The 14,133-nt window shown below is 47.1% G+C and overlaps 1 protein-coding gene across 8 annotated transcripts in view; it reads right to left on the bottom strand.

Annotated features, from left to right (window-relative positions):
- Nucleotides 1–12,957: 12,957 nt before the first annotated feature.
- The window catches only part of LOC137235448 (eukaryotic translation initiation factor 4 gamma 3-like), a 925,455-nt gene continuing 924,279 nt past the window's right edge, over nucleotides 12,958–14,133 (bottom strand). For all 8 annotated transcript variants that reach the window (XM_067758449.1, XM_067758446.1, XM_067758450.1 and 5 more), the window contains 5 exons: nucleotides 13,903–14,126; nucleotides 13,697–13,843; nucleotides 13,414–13,636; nucleotides 13,263–13,364; nucleotides 12,958–13,204 (listed from right to left, as the gene is read on the bottom strand). In XM_067758449.1, coding sequence (XP_067614550.1) covers nucleotides 13,131–13,204; nucleotides 13,263–13,364; nucleotides 13,414–13,636; nucleotides 13,697–13,843; nucleotides 13,903–14,126 — 770 coding nt within the window. In that variant the 3' untranslated portion in view covers nucleotides 12,958–13,130. The remainder of the gene's footprint in view (nucleotides 13,205–13,262; nucleotides 13,365–13,413; nucleotides 13,637–13,696; nucleotides 13,844–13,902; nucleotides 14,127–14,133) is intronic.

Genomic DNA, 14,133 nt, shown 5'->3' with positions numbered 1-14,133 from the left:
CGGGTTTAAACACTCCCACTAGCGAGCTAGGGAGAAGAGGGTGCGGCCCTGGCGCGGGTCACCCCCCTTGCTACGCCCGGACGACGAGAGTGGTGTCTTCGGACTATATCCCTCCGTCGCCCTGGCCAGGAAGGGGATGGCTCGCTGCCCGAACGACCGCAAAACCCCTATCCACAGCTCTGGTTTCGGCCGTGGGCCGATGCGTGTGTACAGGGGTTACCGCTGTGCCGTTAAGGTGCACTTCCCCTCCGCGCACGGATCTATCCACGGTGTATCGGCTGGTACGGCCCGGCCCCCTTACACACCTTCTATTAGCGTGCAAGTAGGGAGGCGCGGTGTCCAGCGGTGAACCCAGCACTAACCGGAGTCCTCGCAGTCTCTTCCCCAGGTGACCGACCCCGCCGGGTATCGATCCTGCCGAAGACTACCGATCAATCTGATCCCGCCGATACCGTCAACCGACCCCGCCCCGAACGAGCCGCCGCTGTCCAGGTAAACACCATCGCCAGCCTACTTCCCCTCTATCGCCACGGCCCTGGTGCGCGCTCCGTAGCCCACCGCCGCGGCCGTCGCCCCTCTGGTGCCACCGCTGCTTCCATCCCGCCGGTGCTACGCCGACCGTTGGCAGTCCGCCATACTACCGCCGTGCCCATCCCGCCTCGCTGGTGCCGCCGTTGCCACACCAACCACTGGCCGTTCGCCGTCCTATCACCATTCAGCCGCCGCTGCTACGACGACCGTTGGCCGCTTGCCTTCCTAACGCCGTTAAGCCGCTGCTCCTACCCCGCCGCTGCTTTCGTACCGCCGTGCCAATCCGTCCGTTACCCGACCGTTCAACCGTCCTACCGAACCTCCTCTGCTACAACGACCGTTAGACGCCGCTCCGCCCCTCGCTATCTTGCGACGGAAAGCTGCTGCCCGCCTAATACCTCCAGCCGTGTGTGCGTATGTTCGTAACACATAAATATTGTGTCTTTACTCAGTAGGGGTTTGTGGAACATTTACTCGACTCTGGATTGACTGAGCGTTACCCCAGCCTGAGACAAAACCCACCTCATAAGTTCTTGCCATGCCAGTGTTTCATCTTACTACTCATTACCCCGGGCTGTTTCCTCACAATCTGTTGTTTGACCAATGAACTACTTTGTAGAGCTTGCGCTCCACGGATTGGCTTTGCATAATCAGTATCGTTCCCACGTTTCGCAACAGTAGTGCGCTCCGGCTTGAAACTACCCTCGCATTCTTTCTGGGAAATTCGTTGCTTCGTCTTTGTGCGTCCATTAGGTTTAGTTAATGCCAGTGTTTCTCTCGCAGATACTTTTGATTTTGCTTTATTTGGGCCATTCGATCATCAACCTTTGACTTCCGTGTTTTTTGTCGAGTCTTCTCCACCAGTACTCGATTACTACTGAACCTTCTCTGCAAACTGAAGTTAAGTGGTATATCCTGGTTCTTATAACGCATCACCCTTCTCTGCATATCGATCTTTCTGTCATGGTCAACCAAGAAGTCCACTCCCAATATGACTTCATCAACGATCTCTGCCACAACGAATTTGTATAGAACTGTGACCTTTCCAATCAAGACTTCACATGCCACTTCTCCCTGGACTTGGTTATACTCACCAGTGACCGTACGCAACCTTGCTCCAGGTAAGGTTTTTACTCTCCTGTTGACCAAGTCAGATCGAATTAAGGAATGAGATGCGCCCGTATCTACAGTCAGTACACGTTGTTTGCCATCCACATTCCCTCTGACGGTAAGACTGTTCGATTTTCTACCAATTTGCGACACAGACACCACAGGACATTCAATAGCTGGAGCTAGCTCTCGATCTCTACATCTTACTCGCTCTTGCTCATCCCCTCCAACTTTGTTATTAAGACCACCCATGCTGTTGAAACCACTAGGATCAAGATCACAACGACGTGCAATGTGACCGGGCTTCCCGCATTTGAAGCATTTGATAACTCTTTCACTCCGCTTTTGCGATCCTTTAAGCGCCTCCAATATTGTGTTCACCCATTCTGGCCTTTCCACCTCCACACGGCGTGCTCTGAACGCTGGCTTACACAGGAGCAATGCTGTTTCCTGAATCAGAGCATGTGATACCATTTCTGTGAGTGTAGGTTTTGGGTTTGCGTATGTAGCTCGCTTTGTTTCGACGTCCCGTATGCCATTTATGAAGCTCTGAATCTTTACCCTTTCAGTGTATTCCATGAGTGCGTCCGAATTCGCGAAATGTGCCAGCCTTTCAACATCCGACGCAAACTCTTGCAATGTTTCACCAGGCCTCTGGAAGCGATTCAGTAACTCCATTTGGTATAACTGTCTCCTATGCTCAGTTCCGTATCGTCTCTCTAGAGCGGCCATCAATGCTTCATAACAGTTCCGTTCGCCATCTGGAATGGTCTGTAAAATCTCAGCTGTAGGCCCTTTCAGTGCCATGAACAGTGCAGCAACTTTATCATCCGCATTCCAGATGTTCACTGCTGCGGTCTTCTCAAACTGAATCCTAAACACCTGGAAAGGAACAGAGCCGTCAAAAGATGGAGTTTTACCTTCGTGTTGCTTGCTAAAACAGCTGGGCGATTTAGTTGCAACTCCTGTATACGACCTTTCAAAGCATCCACCTCGGCCTCGATTTTTTCCCCAAACTGCGTTATTTTCTCGTCCATGCTCGCTTCGAGTTTTGATGATATACGTGCCTCTTGCGCTTCGAGTTGTACTGTTATGCGTGTCTCTTGTTCTTTCAGTTGTGCTTCCATCTTTGACGTAATCTGTGTCGACATTTCTGAAATACGCGTTTCTTGTGCTTCAATCTTCGATGTTATTTCTGAAATATGTGTCTTCTGTTCTGCCAGTTGAGATGACACTGTCGATGTTTGAGCAGATATTGCAGCCAAAATCATGTTCGTCTGTGCTCGCAACTGTCTGCGGTGTTTCGTTTTTCTCCTCAATTTTTGTATTTGTCTCATCTCCATCAAGATGAAAGTCATACTCTTCCACGTCAATTCCTTCTAATTCCATTGCCTCTCGTAGTCGTACCTGAAGTTCGAGTTTAATGCCGGTTGTATTCAATCCACGGCTCTCCAACTCCTTCTTCAGTTGCTGGATCTTCTATTCCCTTAGCTTTGCTATGTCCTCGTTGTCCTCTGGAATTTATTCAACAACTCCTCTTCTGAAACCAATTGTAACGAATTTACTTGCAAATCCTCTTATTTGTAACCTTCTGCTAAGTTCGATTCACTAAACTGTTGAATAAATAACTCCAATATTTAATAATGCAAAATGGCCTTTATTAAAGTACTTCACAATAAATAACTCTACTATTGCCCGACAGATAGCGTTCTTAATTGAAACTGACTCTAGCGCCTCTATCTGTCGCTGCCTTTTATACTCTTTGATTTCCTCGTTCGCATCTTCTAGGCGCTTCCATTTCCAGAATCTACTAGTTGACCATCAGCTATCAAATTTCTCAGTTTCGAGTGGCGCGACGCCGAACGACCAAGCGACCCCTCCCCCTCAGCTCTTGTATACTAAGCTGGCCGGAGCGGGTTTAACCACTCCCACTAGAGAGCTAGGGAGAAGAGGGTGCGACCTGGCGCGGGTCACCCCCCTTGCTACGCCCAGATGACGAGAGTGGTGTCTTCGGACTATCTCCCTCCGTAACCTGACCAGGCAGGGGATGGCTCGCTGCCCGAACGACCGCACGACCCCCTCTCCACAGCTCTGGTTTCGGACGTGGGCCGATGCGTGTGCACAGGGGCTACCGCTGTGCCGTTAAGGTGCACTTCCCCTCCGCGCACGGATCGGTCCACGGTGTATCGGCTGGTACGGCCCCGCCCCCCTTACGCACCTTCTATTAGCGTGCAAGTAGGGAGGCGGGGGTGTTCAGCGGTGAAACCAGCACTAACGCGAGTTCTCGCAGTCTCTTCCCCAGGTGACCGACCCCACCGACTGTCGATCCCGCCGAAGACTACCGATCAATCCGATACCATCAACCAACCCCGCCCGGAACGAGCCGCCGCTGTCCAGGTAAACACCATCGCCAGCCTACTTCCCCGCTCCGTAGCCTACCGCCGCCGCCGTCGCCCCTCTGGTGCCGCCGCTGCTTCCATCCCGCCGGTGCTACGCCGACCGTTGGCCGTCCGCCATACTACCGCCGTGCCCATCCCGCCTCGCTGGTGCCGCCGCTGCCACACCAGCCACTGACAGTTCGCCGCCCTATCGCCATTCAGCCGCCGCTGCTACGACGACCGTTGGCTGCTTGCCATCCTAACGCCGTTAAACCGCTGCTTCCGTACCGCCGTGCCAATCCATCCGTTACCCGACCGTTCAACCGTCTTACCGAACCTCCTCTGCTACAACGACCGTTAGCCACCGCTCCGCCCCTCGCCATCTTGCGACGGAAAGCTGCTGCCCGCCTAATACCTCCTGCCGTGTGTGCGTGTGTTCCTAACACATAAATATTGTGTCTTTATTCAGTAGGGGTTTGTGGGAACTTTACTCGACTCTGGATTGACTGAGCGTTACCCCAGTCTTAGACAAAACCCACCTCATAAATGGCGCCCGAGCAGGGATCTCCCTCCGCAGATGACCATGGAAAAGCAAATACAACCACCACCAACACTGCCGGGGCGGGTTCGACGAAAACAACACCAGAAACAACATACACACCGGTTCCCGAAGGTGCGATGCCGAATATCGACTCACTTAATTGGATCTACTTACTGAAAAAGGAGAGGTTGATAGAAGAGTGTAAGAAGCATAGCATTTCCGTGAAAGGCCAAACCGTAGCCAATCTGCGCCACGCACTGAGCACGTACGTACAAACAAAACGCACGAGGAAATCAAGCGAAGACCTACTGAAGGAGTTGGAGAAGGAAGTAGAACAGGACGAAGGAAAACCAGCTAAACTACCAACACCGACACTAAACATCACCCCAACACAACCTAACAAGTCAATACCCGCCATCCAGGTACAAAATCCCCCCTCGCATGCACACGAGAGAGAACGCGCGCAACCGAAACGAGGCGAAATGGGCACCGGTGAGCTAATGAGTACCGTCCGCCACTGGGATCCGCATTTTTCGGGAGAGGAGTCGCTGCACGAATTTCTGGAGAGGATAGAGGAGCTCGCCGAATGTTACCGCATCCCCGTCGATAGCCTCCTCCTAACGCTGCCGGAACCGCTGCGTGGCAAAGCACTCCTATGGCACCGCATCCGTAAGCAACAAATCAACCACTGCAGCGATTTTCGAAAGGAGGTGAAACATTTTTTTCTGCCTAAGCGTTATCTTCAACATTTAGAAGAGCCCATCCGAAAACACAGGCAACAAGGCCGAGAAAAAGCCAAGGACTACGTCCACGTATTAGAAACGCTGATCCGCCAGCATCCGACAATGTGCAAGGAAAACCACCTCGAGCGAATATACGATGGCCTGCGCGTTGAATACAGCCTCTTTGTCAAGCGCAGCGAGTTTAAGACGATCGATGAGCTGCTGGAAATAACGGAAGAATATGAGCTGCGAAAATGCGAGGAAGCGAAACAGGGCAAAGTGGCGATCCATAGCCTTTATCATCTTCAAACGGAGTATGATAGCAAGGAATGCTGCTGGCGCTGCAAGGAACGCGGACACCGCCGCTTTCAATGCATGGGCCGCTGGAGAATGTTCTGTTTCAGGTGTGGACAAGACAACATCCTCTCCAGGGACTGCCTATGCTCTTCGACCAACCAACCCACCGGCAACAACACATCCAGGATGCCGTCAAACTATGTGAGAGGAAGCCGCCAAGCATTATTTGTTCGGCCACAGAAGCCAATGGAACCACCAAGTTGCGAGCCCGCTGCCGAAATGCAAGTAGACGACCATTTCTACATACCGATAACCATCGAGGGCATGAGCGTGCGCGCGCCAGTGGACACCGGCGCCACCCTATCATACGTCGGAGAGTCAATACGAAATCACCTGGAGAGCAGCAATATCAAACCACGTTTTAGCAGGCGGAGCGTCCAATTGGCAGACCAGACGTGTGTCTATATTTCGAATTCCTACCCAGCAAGGATTACGTACCAAGGACGAACGACTACCGCAATGATGTCCGTCATCCCGAACCTGGCTGGACGGATGATCTTAGGAATGGACTTTCTACGGAAAAGGGTAATCAGCCTCACGCTAGATGGCCAGCCGCTAGAAGTCACCTTGACCAGGAGATCAACCGAGCTAGACACACTATGTGCAATGACCAGCCGGGAACAAGTGAACAATGGTCAAAATCCGGAGCACCACTAGAAGCGATTGAGTAAAACCGTTAGCCCAATTACCGCAGCCGAACATTCGACCATCCGTAAACTTAACCGACCGCTGAAGCAACGCTTCTACCCCCGTTACCCGGCTATAACAAAAATGCAACTTCAATAAAGAGTACCGAAAAAGAGCGCCCAACGCGATATACAATGCGCTCTCCCGCCGCCCGTTACAAAACACTGATCCAGACATATTTTACACAGTAAAAAGCGACAGGGAAGAGCCCGATAAGATTATTGGCAACCATGCAATATCCGCAGCCATGGAAAATGGTAACCGCCGACTTCGTGCCACCACTACCACGTTCCAAGCAAAGAAGCAATTACCTCTTCGCCATGATCTACAAATTCTACAAGTGGATGGAATTAATTCCGGCGCGCCAAGCAAAAACGGCAAGCGTGCTCAAAGCGCTACAAGAAAAGGTCATATACTTACTTGGTTGTCCGAAAACCTTCCTCACCGACAATGAGAAGCAGTTCGGCGGAAAAGCGTTAGCACCGTTCCTAAGCGACACACATGGGAGTAGGAGATTCCACAAATGGTACTTGCAGTAAATATGATCAGCAAAAAGGATACAAAATCACCTTCAGCAGGCATAAACTTCGGCGAAATAAAGCGACGTCAGAGCGGGTGCCTGATGGCCACGATGAAATCACAACCCGAGGAAGATGGAAATGACGAAGAAGAATATTATGTATTATAATGAATTGTATGAAATATAATCTGTTAGTTTTAAGAACAATGAAATGTAATTATTCTTACGTTATACAAATGAATTTAAAACGTGACATATAAACAAAAACTCTGTTAGATATAAGTGGAATGACTCTGTATATTTTTGAGAAAAGAAAAAATAATTAATAAAGTGCTTCGACCACATGCACACCGGCATAAGACCTAGGCCATGCCTGGAGATCCATCTTTCCTCACCGCAGCTTTCCGCAAACCGAAGTGGGAGGAGGACTGTAACGTAGCGTTTCAATAACTGAACCCCCCTGTATTTCCTTATTCACTTAAACTTGAACCTCCCTGTACCTATTTTTCTATAGCATAGTCAACAACCACTATGGTAAATAACCACACGCTACCAACGACTGATAGCAAACCAATGGTGTGTTCCATCAACACAAGAAAATCACAATAATGGTGTATTGGTTTCTCAACCAGTTTGCGGCACCACCCATATAAACAGCGAATTTGCATTTTTGCAGTTCGGTCCTCGCATGTGAGCCAGCGGGAGTGGTTGTCTTTTTTAAGACAAAATTGCCACTCCGGCTAGCTAGCTGAGTGGAAGGGGCGCTGTCATGGCGCGGGTCACCCTCCACTTGGGCTGGACGGCGCGAGTGGTGTCTTCGGACTATGTCTCTCCGTCGTCCGCGACGCCGAACGACCACGCGACCCCCCCCCCCCCCCCCCCTAAGCTCTTGCACACGTAACTGGCCGGAGCGGGATTAACCACTCCCACTAGCGAGCTAGGGAGAAGAGGGTGCGGCCCTGGCGCAGGTCACCCCACTTGCTACGCCCGGACGACGAGAGTGGTGTCTTCGGACTATATCCCTCCGTCGCCCTGGCCAGGAAGGGGATGGCTTGCTGCCCGAACGACCGCAAAACCCCTCTCCGCAGCTCTGGTTTCGGCCGTGGGCCGATGCGTGTGCACAGGGGTTACCGCTGTCCCGTTAAGGTGCACTTCCCCTCCGCGCACGGATCTCTCCACGGTGTATCGGCTGGTACGGCCCGGCCCCCTTACGCACCTTCTATTAGCGTGCAAGTAGGGAGGCGGGGGTGTCCAGCGGTGAAACCAGCACTAACCCGAGTCCTCGCAGTCTCTTCCCCAGGTGACCGACCCCGCCGACTATCAATCCTGCCGAAGACTACCGATCAATCTGATCCCGCCGATACCGTCAACCGACCCCGCCCCGAACGAGCCGCCGCTATCCAGGTAAACACCATCGCCAGCCTACTTCCCCTCTATTGCCACGGCCCTGGTGCGCGCTCCGCAGCCCACCGCCGCTGCCGTCGCCCCTCTGGTGCCGCCGCTGCTTCCATCCCGCCGGTGCTACGCTGACCGTTGGCCGTCCGCCATACTACCGCCGTGCCCATCCCGCCTCGCTGGTGCCGCCGCTGCCACACCAGCCACTGGCCGTTCGCCGTCCTATCACCATTCAGCCGCCGCTGCTACGACGACCGTTGGCCGCTTGCCATCCTAACGCCGTTAAGCCGCTGCTCCTACCCAGCCGCTGCTTTCGTACCGCCGTGCCAATCCGTCCGTTACCCGACCGTTCAACCGTCCTACCGAACCTCCTCTGCTACAACGACCGTTAGCCGCCGCTCCGCCCCTCGCCATCTTGCGACGGAAAGCTGCTGCCCGCCTAATACCTCCAGCCGTGTGTGCGTATGTTCGTAACATATAAATATTGTGTCTTTACTCAGTAGGGGTTTGTGGAACATTTACTCGACTCTGGATTGACTGAGCGTTACCCCAGCCTGAGACAAAACCCACCTCATAAGTTCTTGTCATGCCAGTGTTTGATCTTACTACTCATTACCCCGGGCTGTTTCCTCACAATCTGTTGTTTGACCAATGAACTACTTTGTAGAGCTTGCGCTCCACGGATTGGCTTTGCATAATCAGTATCGTTCCCACGTTTCGCAACAGTAGTGCGCTCCGGCTTGAAACTACCCTCGCATTCTTTCTGGGAAATTCGTTGCTTCGTTTTTGTGCGTCCATTAGGTTTAGTTAATGCCAGTGTTTCTCTCGCAGATACTTTTGATTTTGCTTTATTTGGGCCATTCGATCATCAACCTTTGACTTCCGTGTTTTTTGTCGAGTCTTCTCCACCAGTACTCGATTACTACTGAACCTTTTCTGCAAACTGAAGTTAAGTGGTATATCCTGGTTCTTATAACGCATCACCCTTCTCTGCATATCGATTTTATGTCATGGTCAACCAAGAAGTCCACTCCCAATATGACTTCATCAACGATCTCCGTCACAACGAATTTGTGTAGAACTGTGACCTTTCCAATCAAGACTTCACATGCCACTTCTCCCTGGACTTGGTTATACTCACCAGTGACCGTACGCAACCTTGCTCCAGGTAAGGTTTTTACTCTCCTGTTGACCAAGTCAGATCGAATTAAGGAATGAGATGCGCCCGTATCTACAGTCAGTACACGTTGTTTGCCATCCACATTCCCTCTGACGGTAAGACTGTTCGATTTTCTACCAATTTGCGACACAGACACCACAGGACATTCAATAGCTGGAGCTAGCTCTCGATCTCTACATCTTACTCGCTCTTGCTCATCCCCTCCAACTTTGTTATTAAGACCACCAATGCTGTTGAAACCACTAGGATCAAGATCACAACGACGTGCAATGTGACCGGGCTTCCCGCATTTGAAGCATTTGATAACTCTTTCACTCCGCTTTTGCGATCCTTTAAGCGCCTCCAATATTGTGTTCACCCATTCTGGCCTTTCCACCTCCACACGGCGCGCTCTGAACGCTGGCTTATACAGGAGCAATGCTGTTTCCTGAATCAGAGCATGTGATACCATTTGTGTGAGTGTAGGTTTTGGGTTTGCGTATGTAGCTCGCTTTGTTTCGACGTCCCGTATGCCATTTATGAAGCTCTGAATCTTTACCCTTTCAGTGTATTCCATGAGTGCGTCCGAATTCGCTAAATGTGCCAGCCTTTCAACATCCGACGCAAACTCTTGCAATGTTTCACAGGCCTCTGGAAGCGATTCAGTAACTCCATTTGGTATAACTGTCTCCTATGCTCAGTTCCGTATCGTCTCTCTAGAGCGGCCATCAATGCTTCATAACAGTTCCGTTCGCCATCTGGAATGGTTTGTAAAATCTCAGCTGTAGGCCCTTTCAGTGCCATGAACAGTGCAGCAACTTTATCATCCGCATTCCAGATGTTCACTGCTGCGGTCTTCTCAAACTGAATCCTAAACACCTGGAAAGGAACAGAGCCGTCAAAAGGTGGAGTTTTACCTTCGTGTTGCTTGCTAAAACAGCTGGGCGATTTAGTTGCAACTCCTGTATACGACCTTTCAAAGCATCCACCTCGGCCTCGATTTTTTCCCCAAACTGCGTTATTTTCTCGTCCATGCTCGCTTCGAGTTTTGATGATATACGCGCCTCTTGCGCTTCGAGTTGTACTGTTATGCGTGTCTCTTGTTCTTTCAGTTGTGCTTCCATCTTTGACGTAATCTGTGGCGACATTTCTGAAATACGCGTTTCTTGTGCTTCAATCTTCGATGTTATTTCTGAAATATGTGTCTTCTGTTCTGCCAGTTGAGATGACACTGTCGATGTTTGAGCAGATATTGCAGCCAAAATCATGTTCAAGTCTGTGCTCGTAACTGTCTGCGGTGTTTCGTTTTTCTCCTCAATTTTTGTATTTGTCTCATCGCCATCAAGATGAAAGTCATACTCTTCCACGTCAATTCCTTCTAATTCCATTGCCTCTCGTAGTCGTACCTGAAGTTCGAGTTTAATGCCGGTTATATTCAATCCACGGCTCTCCAACTCCTTCTTCAGTTGCTGGATCTTCAATTCCCTTAGCTTTGCTATGTCCTCGTTGTCCTCTGGAATTTATTCAACAACTCCTCTTCTGAAACCAATTGTAACGAATTTACTTGCAAATCCTCTTATTTGTAACCTTCTGCTAAGTTCGAATCACTAAACTGTTGAATAAATAACTCCAATATTTAATAATGCAAAATGGCCTTTATTAAAGTACTTCACAATAAATAACTCTACTATTGCCCGACAGATAGCGTTCTTAATTGAAACTGACTCTAGCGCCTCTATCTGTCGCTGCCTTTTATACTCTTTGATTTCCTCGTTCGCATCTTCTAGGCGCTTCCATTTCCAGAATCTACTAGTTGACCATCAGCTATCAAATTTCTCAGATGTAACTATGATTGCACGATTTTATAGCTTCTCTCATTGCATACTTTCGGCAGTATCTGAGATATATGCATGTGTTTGTGCATTGCTTCTCAGCTGCGTATACGTACATATGTGTAGATAATGATTGATTCGCTTATGTAGATACATAATGATTGATTTATGGATGTGTATGATATCACTGTTTAGCATCGGCTTAGAGATGACAGTACCCCTTTGTGTTGATAATATTCGTAACAATAGTTTGAAAATGTTGTGCGGATACATCGATCCTCAAAAGCGAAATATCTCAAGGATAGTTAACTTGAATTTTCGAACTGTCACGTTTTCAAATTTCAGCTTAGCGATGATGTACGACTTTAGGTCCTCTTCTGTAGTGTTTTTATCAAATCTTGACACAAAAACATGTTTTTAATAGGGACAATAAGATTACTAGTCGGCGGTTGGGATTCCGTAGAAAGGTTTTGGGGATCCTGATTACTTGTTGTAGAAGATTTTTTGGGTTTGTTAAAGAAGCCTTGGATGAAGATGGCTGAGACTTGGGGATGCCAGATTTATTAATTCGAGAGTTGGGAGTGAAATTACTACGGGTGTAGGAACTTCAAACACGGCATCACGGAGCACTAGAGGAAGCACTCGTAGGATTACAGTTGCTATGTGGAATGTTTGTTATGTCATTCGGATATTTGAAAGACTTAAACAAGTTTTCATATTGTATGAATTTCTTAGACAGTGCCTATTTCATAGAACCCATCGCGGTCCTGTTTGAAAACTTTGAAAAGATCAATCTCCGTTGGTCTACATTTCAAACAGGCCCAACGAAACCACTTATCACGTTCGTTGAGCGCGTCAACCACTCTTGCTGACAAACCGGCACACTTCATATGGGCGAGCCCATCGCAAAGCCAGCATGACACGAATGCAAGACTTTTTAATATAAATAAAGAGGTGGGAGAAAGAAATTAATATAACAGCGAGAGTAAGTTGATTAATTGGAAAATAGCACCGCGGGTTATAAGAAAAAATAAAAACACTTTGAAAATAGCTGTTAGATAGGGATACGCTTTGAGCAGTTTGAGATGCACTGTGATAACACTGAAAAAACCGCGCAAACAGCTGAGACACTGAAGAAAGAGAAATGAAGTGTGCACGCAAAATCAAAAATAAAAACAATTACACTATTAAAACTGATGCGTATCAACAGCAACAACACAATGCAAAAACACTCGGCAATTCAACTGTAAGTAAATAAGTTTGTGGATATGCAAATTGATAAAAAGAATTAGTTTTGATATTTAAGTTTCACTTAAATTTAATTAAATTTCTTGATGTAGCACACTCAATGATTTCACTTCACTACTTATGTCATCAATAAAACTATATTTAACATTATTAAGTAATTTATTTATCAAAAAGACAAGAGCGCAGATACAAATCAACTATACAGTTTGACGATTGCGATCTAACAATTGAAATTTTTTTTTTACTTGACCCATGTCTCTTAAGAGTTAACTGATGGTTTAGAAGGGAGAATACATACCTCACATTTAAGGAAAATTATCCATACCGGTAGGCAAACAAATTATAGGTTTAAGACCTAAACTAATAATTGAACATAAAGGATTGAGCAATCAACACTAATATCCCAGTTTTACTATATGCCGTTTCATATCTAGACCTTTCTTAAGTTGCATAAAAATGTTTTAACCAGTAAATATATACATTCCATTAAATCATGTTTTACTATTTCTTATATAAATGTTTTTCTGCCACTAACCCATTATCTTAATTAATTTCTACTTGTATTGATGTACAAATTATATACTTGAAAGTTATCTTATATAAATCATATCCAAACGATTGGTGAATTTTATCATTTTCCGATGGTTTATCTAGTTATTCTCGTCACTCGTTTCACTGTTAAGTACATGATTGAAAAAAGGATTCAACCCCTTCACGGCGACACCTGGATCAAAGTAAAAGTACATAAATAAAGGACAGAAAAATAGGCCTCAGTAACATACCCTTTCCAGCCGATTGATCTTTAGAATCCCGCCACTTTACAAAGGAGTCTTGTGGTATAACATCAGCGTCATAAATCTCACCAAACAGATCACTTAGCAGTCCTTCAAAAAACATCTTAAAATAAGTTCTTTATATAATTAAATAACAAACCTCTAGGATGTTCCAATCGTGCTACTAATAACTGCATAGAGTACAAACACTCTAGTTCAAATTCTTCTTTTGAATCTATATACCGATGAAGAACAGGTATGCAAATTTTTTGGAAGCAATCAGTGTCCAACTTATAACTAGTATCTTTGTATGAAATAGCAAAATCACACAATTTCGTAACTAAATTTCGAATAAAAGACTTGTCTACTTCTGTGCAATTCCCCTAAAATGATAAAAAATAAACATGTATTCATATGCTGATATTCACGCAAATTTAAACTACATTAATATAATCTATGATCTCATCTGCTGAAGCTCTATCCTTCAAAAAATGATGTACATTATCCAAAATTCTACTCATAGCATCTTCCTTCGGTTCCTTCACAGCGATCTTAGGTTGCATTGATTCATCCTGAATATATTCGTATTTCTGTAGGTGAAATAAACAAAACATTAATATTTTATAAACAAAAAAATTAGAAAACCCACGTTCATTTCTATAAAAGCTTTAATCTCGGTCTCAGTCATAAAATCAGACCATTTCACATTAGTATTTTTCCACATGGTATGTGTAAAGCTCGGACCAATTTCGGTCAAACAGTAATCTAAAAATGTTTTCAACAACTTTTTTCCAAAGTTGTCCCCATTATCCTCTTTAAGCTGATTATTCCATAGATCGTAAACTGTTAATATATTTTTCTTAACCATCGGCCCTAAAAA

The sequence above is a fragment of the Eurosta solidaginis genome, chromosome X (assembly GCF_040869045.1).
Source record: "Eurosta solidaginis isolate ZX-2024a chromosome X, ASM4086904v1, whole genome shotgun sequence".
Taxonomy (NCBI): Eukaryota; Metazoa; Arthropoda; class Insecta; order Diptera; family Tephritidae; genus Eurosta; species Eurosta solidaginis.
The sequence above is the reverse complement of the archived record's forward strand: the minus strand, read 5'-3'. Positions and strand labels throughout refer to the sequence as shown.